This window comes from Scyliorhinus torazame, chromosome 13 (assembly GCF_047496885.1).
Source record: "Scyliorhinus torazame isolate Kashiwa2021f chromosome 13, sScyTor2.1, whole genome shotgun sequence".
Taxonomy (NCBI): domain Eukaryota; kingdom Metazoa; phylum Chordata; class Chondrichthyes; order Carcharhiniformes; family Scyliorhinidae; genus Scyliorhinus; species Scyliorhinus torazame.
Window position 1 is genome coordinate 18,910,490 of NC_092719.1, and position 17,720 is coordinate 18,928,209.

Sequence of the window (17,720 nt, forward strand, 5' to 3'; positions counted from 1 at the left end):
AAGGCGGCTCATGACGGCAGTGCAGCTGATCTCCCTGCTCTGGCTCCAGATGACAACATCTGCAACCATCTTCCGGATGATGGCTGGTCTGCAACTGCTGTGGTTCTTCGGCAGGTGGCTCCTGGTCATTCCTGGTTCGTCTACCGGATGGTTCCATTCTGCGCCGTAATCGGCGTGCCCTTCGTCTTGTTCCGTGCTCGCTACGTGATCCTCCGCCAGTGCCACACCCTCCTGTTGTCCCTGACCTGGACTATGCAGAGATTCCGGTTACTCTGCATCCTCCTCACTCTGACGCAGTCCAGCCCGCTCTTCAGCTGGTGGCTCCTGACCCACCCTTGAGGCGGTCAACCAGAATTCGTCACTCACCTCAGAGACTAAATTTGTAAACTTTGCACTAATGGACTCTCTGGTCTGTTCTGTTCTTCCGTTTAATCGTTCAAGTGGTTTGTATATAGTGTTCATCTCGTTATTTGTGTGTACAGTTTTTTTCTGCACCAGGCACCTTCCCATGTAAATAGCTTAGTTTTATGTACATAGTCCTGTAAATATTTTGCACACACGTAGTCAGGAACATTCACCACACACTATTGATTGTCACGCAGGCACATTTTTTTTATATAAAAGGGGGGATGTCATAATATACACCAGTATATCATGGAGCAGATACACACTGATGGACACACAGTGGGACCAATCAACACACACAACACCGCAGCCAATCACCAGTTAGAGCACACGCACTATAAAGACAGGGGACATCAGAGTTCCCGCTCAAGTAGCTAGCTCGGAGCACAGAGCCCACAACCTGCAACACAGACATTCACCATCAGCTGAGTGCATCAACTGGTTAGGACAAGACAAAGGTCTTTAGTTAAAGCTGGTATCGTACTTACCCACAGTTCAAGTATGTTTAAATAGTTAACCTTGTCATAAAATAGTGTTGCACTACTTCAAGTGTTGGTGACCTGTATGTGATCCAGAACACCCAACAACAATGTACAAAATATTATCTGTAGTTTCTTTTCCCCCACCCTTGTATGTATTTTTACCTGCACAAGAAAACATTTCTGTAATCCAGTACCCAACTGTCACTCGGTGAACTCTCGACTTTCAAGTCAACGTCCCAATGCACGAGGTAACGTACGTGCGCATGCGCGCCCGCGGCGCATTGTGGGGGTTGTGGTTCCTGGAGGACTACACCTCCCATGGGGCAGCGCGGGCCGGCGCCGCCTCCTGCCCGTCTCCGAGCAACAGCCTAACAACAAAATGGGGGCGCTGGTAGTGGGGAGGTAAGGTTCGCTGCTTTCAACCGGGGAAGAGGCTTTGCGCCCGCCGTTGTTGGTGGTGTGGTTCGAGTTGATGGAAGCAGCAACGGTGAGCGATGGCGAGATGTTGGGCGGTGAGCTGCCGCCGGAGGAGGGAGAGGAGGCGGACAACATGGAGAAGGAGGAGATGGTGCGGGAAATGCTGGACGAGGTGGTGCGGGAAATGCTGGACGAGATGGTGCGGGAGAGCGCCGAGGAGGCCTTGGAGGAGGGGGTGCAGGAGCTGGCCCGACTCTTGTTGTGGGAGCTGCTGGACGACGAAAGCGGGGACGTGGTGGAGCAGTTCTACCAGGAGCTGCTGGACAGCGCCCTGAGCAGCAGCCAGAGCAGCAACCTTGAGGAATGCCAGAGCCCAGAAGAGGAGGAGATGCAGGTTTGTGGCCATTGCAACGAGAACGGAGTCATTGCAAAGGGGCTTTAGTCATTCCAACAAGAATTGAGATTAAGGGGTGGCACGGTGGTGCAGTGGTTAGCATGGCTGCCTAAAGGCGCTAGAGACTTGGGTTCGATTCCGACTTTGGGTAACTGTGTGGAGTTTGCACTTTCTCCCCGTGTCTCTGTGGGCTTCCTCCAGTTTCCTCCCGCAGTCCAAAGATGTGAATCGCTAATTGGCTATGGTAATTCGCCCCGAGGTGAGGTTACGGGATGGGGTGGGGAATTGGGCGTAGGTCGGGTGCTCTTTCAAGCGGTCTCTGCAGACCTGATGGCCCCCTTCTGCACTGTAGGGATTCTAAGACATTCCAACCGGACACCGCCCCACTCCACGAAGCACTTCATTGACTGTTCAAGTGGTTTGGAATGTCCTGAGGTTGTGGAAGGCACGATAGATCTCTGTTTTTTCCCATCACGAATTGAATCACTCCGGTACAACCAAATTGTTCCAGTGGAAATTGAGCCCTCTCTAATTGGAACTGAATCAGTCTGATTGCAGGGACTGGTTCCAATGGGAATCATTTTGTAATTGGAATTGAGAAAGAAAGCAATGTTAATGAAAATCAAGTCACTGTAGTTGAACTATGCTACTGTAGCTGAAACTGACACACTTTAATAAAAATTGAGAAACTCTGATTTGGACTGTTATCCCTTGGTAATAGACTCTAATCCAAAATCTGAGCTGAGCAAAACGGCTACACTCCAGGATACCTTAAAATGATTGACTCACAAGTTTTTTTCATTACTGGAGCTTGGAGGAGGGAGACCTGCATTTCTTGCTGTGCTATGTCTGACTGCTAAAAAACATTCCCTTGACCATTTTCCAATTCACAACTTGCCATCACAGCACAGTTGACATTGCTGTGCTGACTGGGACATTTAGCTGTGAACTCCTACAAAAAAAAAACTTTCATTTGGTGTACCTCAGGAAAACACTGGACAATTTCAAGAAGTGTCTTCTTTTCCAGGAAGAATTTGATGGTATATTGACAGAAAAAGGACTAGTGAAAGGTTTATCAAATCTGAGCCGCACAGCAGCTGGATCGGAACTGGCCTATTGCAGACTCTCCCTGCCGGTAAGTTTGTTGGCCTGAACTCTTCCTGATAACAAAGTGATATCGGCCGATGAAATGGGCTGAGAATAGTTTACCTAAATACAAATTTTAACTGTTGGTCAACTAAATCTATGCATGTGATATTATGCAGACATGATACTAAGTTCTGCACTGCCTACATTGAGCTAGAGTCTGACTATTCGGGTGCCAGGGCAATATTAAGATTTGTCCTCCGTTTTCTTCTATTCACCTCAGCTATGGAGCAGTGCTGGAAATTTCTGTTGCTGAATCTTGACTTAAAGCCAGAAAAGTTTAAACATTAAAAGCATTCACTTACACACTTCCAGCCTGTTTGTTCAGTGTTGCATTTGAAATCACTGCTGGTCATGCATAGTCTCATGCCGAATCCCTTTGTTACTGTGAATTAAAATTATATATTTTTATTAATTTACGGGATGTGAGCATCACTGGCTAGGCCAGCATTTAGTCATCTAAATACTGCTTAATAGAAGAGCTTGAAATTGTCTTTATCATCATGCGCAGTATCTTTCATTAAAGGTCATCAAGTCTCACTTGTTGACTTAATAGCGGAGATTTGTGCTCATGACAAAGGCGCGCTCGCAGGTGCTATGCACTTCATTTCAACAAGGACACAGTTACAGAGCTGTGCCATCTGCTTTGACCCAAGACCCACCATAGTATTGGCATTGCCAGTGTGGTCAAGATGAGCATGTCACTCAACTTTTATGCCTCTGACACTTTCCAGATTGGAGACCATCTGTATTAATCAATTTGTTTACAAATAGACAGCTTGTGCATTGTCCATGAAAGCAAAGATTTTAATCTCCTTTCCCACTGAACTGCAAGAGTGCAATTGTGGCATGGCTACCTCATTTCAAGGTGTTGCTAGATTTTCCAAGAGACCAGCTTAACCTACTTGAACTGAAAGGGGTTCTGCTCTACAGTAGCCACCAGTGTTGTATTATGGAGGTCAATACCCGCTTCCAAGGCAGCACAATGCTTATTTTTTAAGATAAACAACTGTGTTGGGTGTTTTTAAAAAGGGAGACTTGAAGGATGACTCTTCAGAGACCATGGATATAACACCCAGACTTTGCTAATTACATCCATAAACAGAAATATAGTGCAGATACAATGACCATGTAGCTATCAAGATACTTAAACAGCATACCACCAACATGTTGAAGTAGTCCTTTACATGTCAAGTTCATGTCAGCTAGTGGTCCACCTTGGGTTGTTTTCTCGATGGTATGGTAAGATAAAGCTATTTGGCAGCTAGTCCCTGTTATTTCAGTCCACACTAGAAGGTGAATCTCCAGTGAACCAACTTGTACTAAAGCCTCCCAGGATAAAGATGGAATATCTATTGTGAAGTGGTTCCAGTCCACTTAACGTGGCTACAGAGCTTCAGGTCCCTTTCAGAGCTACTGCAACTGACCTTTTCTAAAATCTTCGCTAGTGCAGAGTTGCTGCAAGGCTTAAAATGATCTCCAGCAGAAATTTCAGGCATTCCCTTGTTGACATTCAAGGGGACAATTTCTCGCTTTATAGCTTAGCCACCATATTTATAGGTCCCTTCAGAAACAGCAGCCATGGCCAGGCTTTAGCCCATGACAATGAGAACAAATTTACAGGGTAGTGGGGAAAACTAAGGGGAGTGTGGTTAGGTGAGTTGCTGTTGCAGAGAGCTAGCATAGACAATGGGCCAAATGGCTTCCTTTTGTACTGTAACCATTCTGTGGTTGCTGTTTTTTCACATTATTCTCCACAATAGGAAATGTACTCTGAACCAATCTCAAATACATTGGAAACAGCTTGTTATATCCATGAATTATATTAGTGTCTTTACCAGTTGTGCTTCCCATCAGCACTGATATGTTCCATGCAACTTCAAATCCTTGACGGTGACTTTTTGGAATTGATTCATCAGCAGATGGAATAAATGTGCTGGTTGATTACAAAAGCAGAGGAGGATCAAACTCTCAGTAAATGCCAGTTGGAGCTCAAGTGCCTTGTACCACTTTATTCTAGTTCCTAAAATTACTTGAGAACTGATTTAGTCACAGCTGGCACTGCTGCATGTGATGTATTATACGTCAACGTATGCCTGTGCGGGAGTAACCTAACAACTTGAATGACGGAGTTATTCCAAGCAACCCCAAAAAAATTTTAAAACCTAGAACAAAGGCTCGAAACATTAATTTGCTGGGATAATTTAATGAAGTTTAAATTTTGAACCAAATTCTTACATAAGATATGAATGTATTTGTTTTCATCTTATCCAGTAAGTCCTCTTTTCTATTTTACAGAATTACGAGCTTCATGACATTACTATTCTTTACAATTACACTCACCTCCAGAGGTTGGAACTTCCTCACAACCATATAACAGGTATAAATATTTAGATAAGTGCACTGGAGGTGATCTTAGAACAGGATCTCAAGAAAATTTCAGGGACATGGTAAGGTCATTGTCGTGTTAAGCACACTGAGATAACACGTGCTGCAACTGGATGCAGCTTTAACTGAAAGATACTCCAGACCTTGAAGTTAGTTCAATCTGATTTATTGAACCTGTCACACAGTTAGCACAGTTCTCTGTGAGTTCGACTCACTGCTAACCTAAGTGTGATTACTCTGTCTGACTGAACCAGACTAGCTCTTAGCCACGTGCTGGAGGTGTTATGTGTTATATGCACCCTGTCGATGTCCCCAGTGGAAAGAGGTGGAGTGTCCCCAGTGGAAAGAGGCGGAGTGTGAGTACCTCGTGCCTTTTATAGTGGGAAACCACCCCCAAGTGTTCTGCCTGCTGATTGGTTTTGTCCTGTTTTCTGTGTTCATTAGCTGCCTGTCTGTATCTCATTATGTGCATATCTGCGTTTCATGACAGTCGTTACTCCAGTCCAGCCTAATGCTGCTTTCCAGATGGGATGCGCACCTGCACACATAAGTGGCAAGTTGGCTTTGCATGATAGCACAGAGATGCAACTCATTTAAATACTTTAATAATGCTTCGAGGATTTGGTGCATGACTCGCTGGGGGTGCTACAGGGATCAAGCCCGGAATGCCATGTGCTGGTTGAGAGCTGAGTTTTGTTTATTGGTGTGTCATAGAGTCTCCATTGAAGAATAGACCAGAGAAGTGGTGGGGACGAATTAAAGATGGCCTTGTACAAAGAAAATGTCACCCTGGATCAATTTCTCCTTGCCTCTCCATGGGCATCCACAGAAGTGTCCATTTCAACAAAGAACAAATAGGCTTCTCTTTCACAACCTCGATCGACTGCAAAGCACTTTACAGAAAATGAAGTACTTTGTAGTGTAATCAAGGTTCAAATTTATGAAACACAGCAACCAATTTGTGCACAGTAAGGTCCCAGAAATAGCAATCTGATAATGGCCGGATAATTTGCTTTTTTTTAAATGATCTTGGTTGAGGGCCAAATATAGGCCAGGAGACTGGTTAAAAGCTCCTCTGCTCTTGTTCAGAGTAGTGTCATGAGGTCTTTTATGTCCATTTAAGAGGGCAGAAGGGGTCTCAGATGTAAGTCTCATTTGAAAGACAGCACCTCCAATGTTACAGCATTCCCTCCTTCTAGATTTTGTGCTCCAGTCTCTGGGATTAAACTTGAAACCAAAATCTTTTGAAATGAGAGAGCTACCGACTGTGCAATAACTTTTATGGGAGGAATTCTCCCATCCCACCCATGGTGGGTTTAGTGCTGGGCAAGAGCAGAGAATCTAGCAGGAGCAAAAATGTCAGAAACCCGCCAGGGTAAAAACAGGTTGCAATTCTTCCAAGGCAGCTTAATGGCAACTTGGTTATCCCACTGCATGGTGGTGTAAATTCCATTTGCATCTCATGAATGCTCATTAAAACCACCGCTTACCAGAATCTACCCACTTTTTCCAATCTTGCGTCACACCAACATGAATTCACATCTGCTTCAAACCCGTTTTGGAAATGAGTGGCATGCCCAGGTTGGACCTCCGTTCACTCAAGGATTTGAGGTGAATGTTACATACATAGTCTACCTGCCACAGCAGTGTCGAACACAATAGATGAGATCCAGAATTATTGGGGGAGGCTGGAGAATAACAGGAGTTAGTTCTACCTTTGCATCGTGGTGCTCGAGGTAAATGGGAGGTACATGGACAGCGAGGGAGTGAACATCAAATTTGATTCTAAAGCAGAGGTGTAGTAGCATCATCTTGACCCTCTTGAACGATGGGGTCCAGATCAGTTCTGTCTGGGATGGGTACGTGGCAGTGTAGGAGAATCACTAAGCTGGGCTATGCAGCCCCTTTTGGGATGCAGAGTCACTTATTGGTGCCACAGTAGCAGATGCTTGCCTCCTTCTTCAGGGTGGTGGCCTTTTACTTTTGGCTGAATAACATTTAGCAGTCTCCTGTAGCCAGGTGGACTGGAGAGAGTGAGATGTATGTCTTGGACTGCCATCTAAATTTGGCACCGGGATCTTCGAACCCACCAGCTATTGGTGCGTGGTCAAATTCGCTCCTGAGCTGCCAGGTGATTTGGAGATATGCTTGCCTTTAATTAATTAATTAATGAGGTTCCAAACCTGGAATTATGTGTGACTTCTCACCATTCTGGCTAGTGGGAATTGCACCTCCGGAACCACCTGCCACTGCACTATCCTTCGCCTTTGAAGTGTTGTTTAGGGAGTCCTTTCTTTTATTAATTTATTCATGGGATGTGTGGTCTGCTGACAAAGCCAGCATTTGTTGCCCATCCCTAGTTGCCCTCTGGAAGGGTCTTGAACCGAGGGAGTTCATATGGTATAGGTACACCTACAGTGCTAAATAATCTAATGACTCGGTTTAACATTGATTAATTAAAATTAATAAAGATAGAAAAGATTTAATAATTAAAATACAGGAAATATATGGAAGCATCAACTCTAATCACCAAGTCATTTTAGGTATATGTTTACAAATATTCTAGGAAGAATATTGCACCAGTTGCAAGCAGTAATTTCAAAATAATCAGGGCACAATCAAACAAGAAGAAAGCTGAATTTGTTTGTTCCCTCTGATCTCAATTTCAGTTTTTTCTTTGTTTCCATTAGTTGTTGGAAGAAGAAGTTTATATTTTGTTGAAAAAATGTTAAAATAGAATTTGATAAAAATGCAATCTTTTCTATAACCTTTGGCTCAAACATAGGGATGGAGAGCAAACTGTCAAGAATGCGATTGGACATTCTGAAACTGATTGCTGAGCTTTGAACTGCCAATTCTGCAATAAAACCATGGCTTATATGTATTTTGACAGGTCCTGCTTTTGTTTGAACACATATGGAAGAAAACCACAATGAAACCAAAAAATTCAAATAAAATGTTTTTTTAAGAGGGTTTCAATTCAGTTAATTGTGAACTGCATTGTTCAAGATGTTCTCTTCTGAGCTAAAGCTCAACATCACTTTTATGGTTCACAGATTTGCGCTGTGTAGGCCGTATGCCCTACCTATTGCAGCTGGATGCCTCTCACAATCAACTGAGCTCACTTGCTGACTTAAAACTACCCCAAAATATTAAGGTAAGCCATGAGTGGCTCTTAAAGATGTAAGGACCATCCAGTTTGGAAAGGATTGAGATATGATAAATAATATACAAACAAAGGAGATTTGAATGAATTTGATAAATACGCTATTGAGTGCATTTCCAGAGGCGGCATGTAGGGAAAGTCACACGTTGGGTAACTCCTCCTCGAGGCTTTTTAGGAGTTTTAATGTCCGGTCCCGGGGACAATTTTTTGATGAGCAAGTGTGGGAAGGCATAAGGAAGGTGGATAATGTTGAAAAATCAGAAGAAAGTCGCCATGAAAAAGGGAGTGAGTAAGGGTTCACTGAATGAAAAGGCCTGCCCGGGAGCTGGCAAGATGGCGGAGGCTGGATCGCTGGGTGGGGCCTCCCTGCTTACGGCATAAAAGATGACCGAGGCGATGGCCTTGAAGTTGGAGAAGCAGTTTGCGAAGCATATGGAGGTGCTGAGTAAGGAGATGACGGTGGTGTTGAAGATGTTTGTGGACGAGGCAATTGCCCCGATGAAGGTGGCTGTGTCGAAGGCATTGGCAGAGGTGCGGGAACAGGGTGAGAAAATGAAGGGAGTGGAGGAGGCCATGTCACAGCACAGCAATCAGCTCACCTCGATGGGGAAGGAACTGCAGAGGGTGGTTGAGGCCAACAAGGGACTGCAAGCAAAGTTGGAGGCTTGGAAAAAAGTTCAAGGCGCCAAAATTTGAGGATTGTGGGCCTGCCCAAGGGCGTGGCGGGCCCGAGGCCGACTGAGTACTTTGCCAAGATGTTGGGGAGGGAGATGATCCCTCTCGGTATGAGCTGGGCTCATTGGTCGTTGAGGCCAAAACCGAAGACTAATGAGCCGCCAAGAGCAGTGATTATTTGTTTTCACAGGTACCACATGAAGGATAAGGTTTTGAATTGGGCGAAGCAGAAGCAGGAGGTGCAGTGGGCTGGTGCTGGTGTATGCATTTACCAGGACTTAACAGTGGAACTGGCAAGGAGGCAGGTGACTTTTGGCTGAGTAAAGACGGCACTGTATAACAGTGGGGTGCGGTTTGGCGTGGTGTATCCAGTGAGGTTGAGGGTGACTTACAACTTCAGAGAATTTTACTTTGAGGCAGCGGAGGCCAGCTCACCCCAATCCAACGCCAGCATCCCCACATCATAAAAAGCTTTAGTTAGCTAGTGAACGGAGGTGTGGTGGGGGGAGGGGCTGCGGACATTGGAGCCTGGTGAGCAGATTTCGATGGGTCTAGGAGGTGTGAAAGGGGGGGTTGGGATCAATACTGGGTGACGTGTTTTTGAGAGGAAGTAGAGAGGGGTTTCTGGGAGGGGTTCAATGGGAACAATGGATGGGGGCGGGACAGGCCCAGAGGGCAGGGCGTGGAGTTATGATGACGGTGGCTAGGAAGGGAGGGAGGGGGAGAGACCCTTTGTTAGGTTAGTCACGTGCAACGTGAGAGGGTTGGGAGGGCCAGTAAAGAGGTTGAGGGTGCTTGCGCATCTGAAGAGTTTGAAGGGTGATGTTGCAGGAGCCTCATTTGAGGGGGAAGGATCAGGTGAGGATTAGGAAGGGCTGGGTTTGCCAGATGTTTCACTCGGGCTTTGATGGCAGTCTTGATTAGTACAAGAGTGCAGTTCCAAATGAAGAAAATGGTGGTGGACCAGGTTGGACAGGTCGCAGCCGCGCTCGCTTGCCCAGCCGGGGGGGGGGTTTAGTTGTATGGGGGAGATTTTGCAGGCGGTGGTATGGGAAGCTCTGAAGGCGGTGGTGAGGGGGGAGGTGATACCGTTTAAGGCAAAATACCCCAAACTCATACTATTTGTGCAGACACACGCCCTCAGCTCCCTGTACAATAACCATACCCACTCCGTAATTGACTCCCGATAGGGAGGCGGCTCTTTTCGAATGTTAGGAGAGTATTGAATGTAGTTATGGCACCGGCGGAGGGGAGGGAGACAGAGGCAGCTGAATGCCGAAAAGGCATTCGATCAGGTAGAGTGGGGGCATTTGATGGCGGTGTTAGAGCGGTTTGTGATTGAGCCGTAATTCGTGGAATGGGTACGGTTATTGTACAGGGAGCTGAGGGCGAGTGTCTGCACAAATAGTATGAGTTTGGGGTATTTTGCCCTCAGCAGGGGACCAGGCAAGGGTGTCCTATGTCCCTTCTGTTATTTGCGCTTTTTTATGTGAGCCTTTGGCCATCGCGTTGAGGAGTTCGGGGGTATGGAAGGGAAAAGTACGGTGGGGAATGGAACATAGGGTATCTTTATGCGCGGATGATTTGTTATTGTACGTGTCGGAGCGGAGTGTGTCGATTGCGGGGGGGGTATACTGGAGCTGCTCCAAGTGTTTGGATCCTTTTTTGGGGTATAAGCTAAATTTTGGGTAAAAGCAAATGTTTTGTGTTGTCCCGACTGAGGGGCGGGGGTGGAGCTGCCATTCCGTAGGGCGGCGACCCACTTTTGATATCTTGGGGTGCAGGTGGCATGGGACTGAGGGGGTGGGGGGGTGCCCGTAGGTACAATCTTACCAGTTTGGAGGGGAGGGTGAAGGTAGACTTGGCAAGGTTGGATGATCTTCCTCTGTCGCTGGCGGGTCGGGTGCAGGCAATGACAATTCATGTTTTAGTTTTTATTCCAGTGCCTGCGATCTTTTTGCCAAAGGCATTTCTAAGGAGGTGGAGAAGATGATTACCTCATTTATTGGGGGGGGGGGGGGTGCGGGAGAAGGTGGCTAGGATTAGAAAAGCGCTGTTGCAGAGAAGACGACAGGCAGGGGGGTTGGGCTTCCCAAATCTATTATATTAACACTGGGCGGCGAATGTGGAAAAGGTGAGGAGCTGGGTCAAAGGGCGGGACTCCCAGTGGGTTAGAATGGAGGAATGTTTGTGCAGGAGGTCGGAGCTGAAGGCATTCGCAACAGCGCCGCTCCAGATGACCCCGGATAAATATTCGGGGAGTCCGGTGGTGGTGGCGACGTTGAAGATCTGCAGGCAGTTGAGGCAGCACTTTAAGTTGTGGGCGGGGTCACGCGGGGTCAAGAGAGTTGCCGATTTGGGGAAACCAGAGGTTTGAAATAGGGAAGAGGGATGGGAGTTTTCGGAGAGGGGAATTAGGGTATTAAAGGATTTGTTTCTGGGAGCCGTTTTGCGAGGCTGGAGGAGTTGGGGAGAAATGTGGACTGGGGCAGGGGGAGGTATTTACATATTTGCAGCTCCAAGATTTCGCCAGGAAGGAGGTTCAGAGCTTCCCATTAGTGCCGGCCTCCACATTGTTGGAGGAGGTATTTACGACGGGGAATGGAGAAGGTGTCGGTGATTTATGGGAAGATTCTGGGGGAGGGCAAGGCATCATTGGAGCAAATTGAAACATAAGAACATAAGAACAGGAGTAGGCCATCTGGCCCCTCGAGCCTGCTCCGCCATTTAATGAGATCATGGCTGATCTTTGTGGACTCAGCTCCACTCTCCGTCCCGTACACCATATCCCCGAATCCCTTTATTCTTTAGAAAGACATCTATCTTTTTCTTAAAAACGTTTAAAGAAGGAGCCTCAACTGCTTCACTGGGCAAGGAATTCCAGAGATTCACAACCCTTTGGGTGAAGAGGTTCCTCCTACACTCCGTCCTAAATCTACCTCCCCTTATTTTGAGGCTATGCCCCCTAGTTCTGCTTTCCCCGACCAGTGGAAACAAACTGCCCGCATCTATCCTATCTATTCCCTTCATAATTTTATATGTCTCAATAAGATCCCCCCCACATCCTTCTAAACTCCAATGAGTACAGTCCCAGTCTACTCAACCTCTCGTCATAATCTAATCCCCTCAACTCTGGGATCAACCTAGTGAATCTCCACTGCACTCTATCCAGTGCCAATATGTCCTTTCTCAGGTAAGGAGACCAAAACTGAACACAATACTCCAGATGTGGCCTCACCAACACCCTATACAATTGCAGCATAACCTCACAAGTCTTGAACTCCATCCCTCTAGCAATGAAAGACAAAACTCGATTAGCCTTCTTAATCACCTGTTGCACCTGCACACCAACTTTTTTGCGACTCGTGCACCAGCACACCCAGGTCCCTCTGCACAGCAGCATGTTTTAACATCTTACCGTTTAAATAATAATCCATTCTGCTGTTATTCCTCCCAAAATGGAGAGCCTCACACTTGGCAACATTGAATTCCATCTGCCAGACCCTAGCCCATTCACCTAACCTATCCAAATCCTTCTGCAGACTTCCGGTATCCTCTGCCCTTTTTGCTTTACAACTCATCTTGGTGTTGTCTGCAAACTTTGACACATTGCATTTGGTCCCCAACCCCAAATCGTCTATGTAAATTGTGAACAGCTGCGGGCCCAACACTGATCCTTGAGGGACCCCACTAGTTACAGGTTGCCAACCAGAGAAACACCCATTTATCCTCACTCTCTGCTTTCTGTTAGTTAACCAATCCTCTACCCATGCTACCACTTTACCCTCAATGCCATGCATCTTTAGTTTATGCAGCAACCTTTTGTGTGGCACCTTGTCAAAAGCTTTCTGGAAATCCAGATATACCACATCCATTGGCTCCCCGTTATCTTCTGCACTGGTAACGGCCTCAAAAAATTCTACCAAATTAGTCAGACACGACCTACCCTTTGTGAACCCATGCTGCGTCTGCCCAATAGGACAATTTCCCTCCAGGTGCCCCGCTATTTCCTCCTTAATGATAGATTCCAGCATTTTCCCTACAACCGAAGTTAAGCTTACCGGCCTATAATTACCCGCTTTCTGCCGACCTCCTTTTTTAAACAGTGGTGTCACGTTTGCTACTTTCCAATCCTCTGGGACCACCCCAGAGTCTAGTGAATTTTGATAAATTATCACTAGTGCGTTTACAATTTCCCTAGCCATCTCTTTTAACACTCTGGGATGCATCCCATCAGGGCCAGGAGACTTGTCTACCTTTAGCCCCATTAGCTTGCCCAATACTGCCTCCTTCGTGATTACAATCATCTCAACGTCCTCACCTATCATATCCTTATTTCCATCAGTCACTGGCATGTTATTTGTGTCCTCCACTGTGAAGACTGATCCAAAAAGCCTGTTCAGCTCCTCAGCCATTTCCCCGTCTCCTATTATTAAATCTCCCTTCTCATCTTCCAAAGGACCAATATTTACCTTAGCCACTCTTTTTTGTCTTATATATTTGTAGAAGCTTTTACTATCTGCTTTTATGTTCTGAGCCAGTTTACTTTCATAGTCTACCTTGCTCTTCTTTATGGATTTTTTAGTAGCTTTCTGTTGTCCCCTAAAGACTTCCCAGTCCTCTAGTCTCCCACTAATTTTTGCCACTTGGTATGTTTTTTCCTTCAATTTGATACTCTCCCTCACCTCCTTAGATATCCACGGTCGATTTTTCCCCTTTCTACCGTCTTTCTTTTTTGTCGGAATGAACCTTTTCTGAACACTGTGAAAGATCACTCGGAAGGTTCTCCACTGTTCCTCAACTGCTTCACCATGAAGTCTTTGCTCCCAGTCTACCTTAGCTAGTTCTTCTCTCATCCCATTGTAATCGCCTTTATTTAAGCACAAAACACTAGTGTTTGATTTTACCTTGTCATCCTCCAACTGTATTTTAAATTCCACCATATTGTGGTCCCTCCTTCCAAGAGGATCCCGAACTATGAGATCATTAATCAATCCTGCCTCATTACACAGGACCAGATCTAGGACCGCTTGTTCCCTTGTAGGTTCCATTACATACTGTTCCAGGAAATTATCCTGGGCACATTCTATAAACTCCTCCTCAAGGCTGCCTTTACCAACCTGGTTAAACCAATCGATATGCAGATTAAAATCTCCCATGGTAACCGCTGTACCATTTCTACATGCATCCGTTATTTCTTTGCTTATTGCCTGCCCTACCATCCTGTTACTATTTGGTGGCCTATAGACTACTCCTATCAATGACCTTTTCGCCTTACTATTCCTGATTTCCGCCCAAATTGATTCAACCTTGTCCTCCATAGCACCAATATCATCCCTTACTATTGCCCGGATGCCATCCTTAAACAACAAAGCTACACCACCGCCCTTACCGTCCATCCTATCCTTTCGTATAGTCTGATACCCTTGGATATTTAACTCCCCGTCGTGACCATCTTTTAACCATGTTTCAGTAATGGCCACTAAATCATAATCATTCACGATGATTTGCGCCATCAACTCATTTACCTTATTTCGTATACTACGAGCATTCAGGTAAAGTACACTTATGCTGTTTTTCTATGTCTTTGTTATGAATCCTAACACCTTGATCAGTAACTTTTCGCAATTTATTTTTCCTCTTACCCTTTCTCCTAATTTTCCTTGTCTTTGAACCCATATCTCTACATAACCTGTCACGTAACCTGCTGCCTTGATCTCCATTAACCATTATACTGTCCATAGCTTTACACTTCCCTTCCCCCCCCCCAACTTGCTAGTTTAAAGTCCTTGTGACCAACCTATTTATCCTATTCGCTAGAACACTGGTCCCAGAATTGTTCAGGTGAAGACCGTCCCAACGGCACAGGTCCCTCCTGCCCCAGTACTGATGCCAATGCCCCATGAAATGGAATCCCTCTTTCCCGCATCACTCCTTTAGCCACGTGTTAACTTCTCTAATTTTCTCAACCCTATGCCAATTGGCATGTGGCTCGGGTAGTAATCCAGAGATTATAACCCTGGAGGACCTGCTCTTTAATTTAGTCCCTAGTGTTTGATAATCCCCAAACAGGTCCTCCTTTCCTAGTCTTACCTATGTTGTTAGTCCCAACGTGGACCACAACAACTGGATCCTCACCTTCCCTCTCCAAAATCCTTTCAAGCCGACCAGAGATGTCCCTCACCCTGGCACCGGGCAGGCAACATACCATGCGGGACTCTCGATCTGGCTTACAAAGGATGCCATCAATCCCCCTAATTATAGAATCCCCTACAACTACCACTTGTCTTTTTGCTCCCCCCTCTTGAATGGCTTCCTGTACCACGGTGCAGTGGTCAGTCAACGCATCCTCCCTACAGCCCTCTTCCTCATCCACACACGGAGCAAGTACCTCATACCTGTTGGACAAGGTCAAGGGCTGAGGCTCCTAAACTCAGGATCCCCCTACCTGCCTCCCTTGCAGTCACACCACTCTGTCCCTGACCACTGTCCGAATTAACAGAACTTATTCTACCGGGTGTGACTGCCTCCTGAAACAAAGTGTCCAGGTAATGTTCCCCCTCCCTGATGTGCCGCAGTGTGTGCAGCTCGGTCTCCAGCTCATCAATGCTGAGCCGAAATTCCTCGAGCAGCCAACACTTGCTGCAGATGTGGTCACTGACGGTCTCAATGGGATCCACCAGTTCCATCATCATACAGCAACAGCACATCACCTGTCCAGCCATATTCAACTAGTTAATTAATTTAAATATTTAAAAAAACATTTTTTTTTTATAGAACCTCAAGGATAAACCCGAACACCAACAAAAACACAGCCCTCTCTGGCCACTCACCTGAACTCAGTCACTCACCTAAACTCAGATGCACTCTGTTCCAATCAGCACTCAGTCACTCACCTAAACTCAGATGCAATCTGTTCCAATCAGCACTCCGTGACTAAATGCACTCCTGCCACACCTTTTGTGCACTCGCCTCTCCCAGCACTGTCCCGGCTCTCTCCTCCCGCGCTTTTTAAATCTCCCGGCTTTCTCCTCCGGCGCTGTTTTCGCTGTCCCGGCTCTCTCTGCTCCCGCGCTCCCCCCCACGAAGTGGGGGGAAGAGTTGAGGAGGGTATGGAGGAAGGGCTGTGGAGTGAAATGCTCCAGAAGGTGAATGCATCAACCTCGTGTACGAGGTTGGGGCTCATACAGTTGAAGATGGCATATCGGGCGCACCTCACAAAGACAAGGATGAGCCAACTCTTTGAGCAGGTGGAGAATGTGTGTGAGCGCTGTAGGAGGAGCCCCGCACACAATGTTCTCATGTTTTGGCCCTGTCTGAAACTGGATGGGTATAGGAGGGAGGTCTTGAAGGTAATCTCGGGGGTGAGGTTCGAACCAGGGCCCCTAGAAGCCGTATTCGGGGTGTCAGACCAGCCTGGGCTGGAGGCAGGTGCGGGGGCAGATGTTTTAGCCTTTGCCTCGCTGATTACACAAAGGCGGGTTCTGTTGGTGTGGAGGTCAGCTACTCCACCCTGTGCCTCGACGTGGCGGGGGGGCCTGCTTGAATTTTTAACGCTCGGGAAGGTGAAGTTTGAGCTGAGGGGGAGGATGGAAGGGTTCTACAATTCATGGTCATTGTTTATCATGCACTTTCAAGAATTGGATGCCATCGAATATTAGGGGGGGGGGGGGCGTGTGAGGGGTAGGTGGGGGGTAGTTTGAGTGTACGGTTTATTGGTTACCATGTATGGGATGACCGTGGATTCTCTTTTGGTCTTTCTGGTTTTCTATTGGGGATGTAGGGGGTAGATTTGGGTTTGAATGATAAAGGGGTTGTTGGTCAGGGGATTGCTATTGTATTTGTTATTGTTGGTTATCTGTTTTTGATGAAATGTGAAAAATAAGGAGAATAAAAATATTTACAAAGAAAAACGCTATTGAGTATGTATTCAGTTTATAAAAGTGTATTACTTTTATTTCAACTTGGGGCATGAAACATAGTTTTGACTAACTAAACATTTGACTAAGTTTGCATTTGTCAGTTTTCTGAGCTTATCCCACTGGCAAGGATCCTGGAGAATCAGCTGAACCGGTTTGGAAATCATGAGCAGAATATTTGTGATTTCCTGATGTACACATCAGGATTGGCTGCATAACAAGTGCTGGCTATGCTGTGCTTCAGTGCACTGAACATTAATGACTGACCTTGCAGGCCAGTGACAGCAGAAAAGGCTTTGAAGGAGCAAAGCTTTAATCCAGCTCCCACCCTGCACCCTAAATAAATGTAGCAGCAATTGTTCTTCGTTTACAACATTTACATTTGATTATGATGGGTTGGGAATTTGGTAAACTTTTCAAAAGGAGCAGTAATGGAGGTGAGGGTATAGGATGGAACAGAATCAAGAACAGATTCCCTATTTCAGAGGAGAATACGTCAAGGTATTAATCAAGTAGTCATCTTCCATTTTATACTCCTGTGCAACCGTAAATATCCAAATTGTTTTTTTCCTCCACTTTTCATTGGTGTTTATCATGGGAATATATTTTATCTATACAATTAATTCCACTCCCTACTCATCAAATATCTGTTTTTTACCACTGTTATGCTATGGTTAAGTATTGGTGTTGTGAATGTGGATGAAATAGTTTGAACTAAAGTTGTTCTC

At 46.0% G+C, this 17,720-nt stretch overlaps 1 protein-coding gene across 2 annotated transcripts in view; it reads left to right on the plus strand.

Annotated features, from left to right (window-relative positions):
- The first annotated feature begins 1,257 nt into the window (after positions 1-1,257).
- Positions 1,258-17,720, plus strand: part of lrguk (leucine-rich repeats and guanylate kinase domain containing) — a 192,487-nt gene continuing 176,024 nt past the window's right edge. For both annotated transcript variants that reach the window (XM_072471117.1, XM_072471118.1), the window contains exons 1-4: positions 1,258-1,698; positions 2,726-2,833; positions 5,143-5,224; positions 8,289-8,389. In XM_072471117.1, coding sequence (XP_072327218.1) covers positions 1,360-1,698; positions 2,726-2,833; positions 5,143-5,224; positions 8,289-8,389 — 630 coding nt within the window. In that variant the 5' untranslated portion in view covers positions 1,258-1,359. The remainder of the gene's footprint in view (positions 1,699-2,725; positions 2,834-5,142; positions 5,225-8,288; positions 8,390-17,720) is intronic.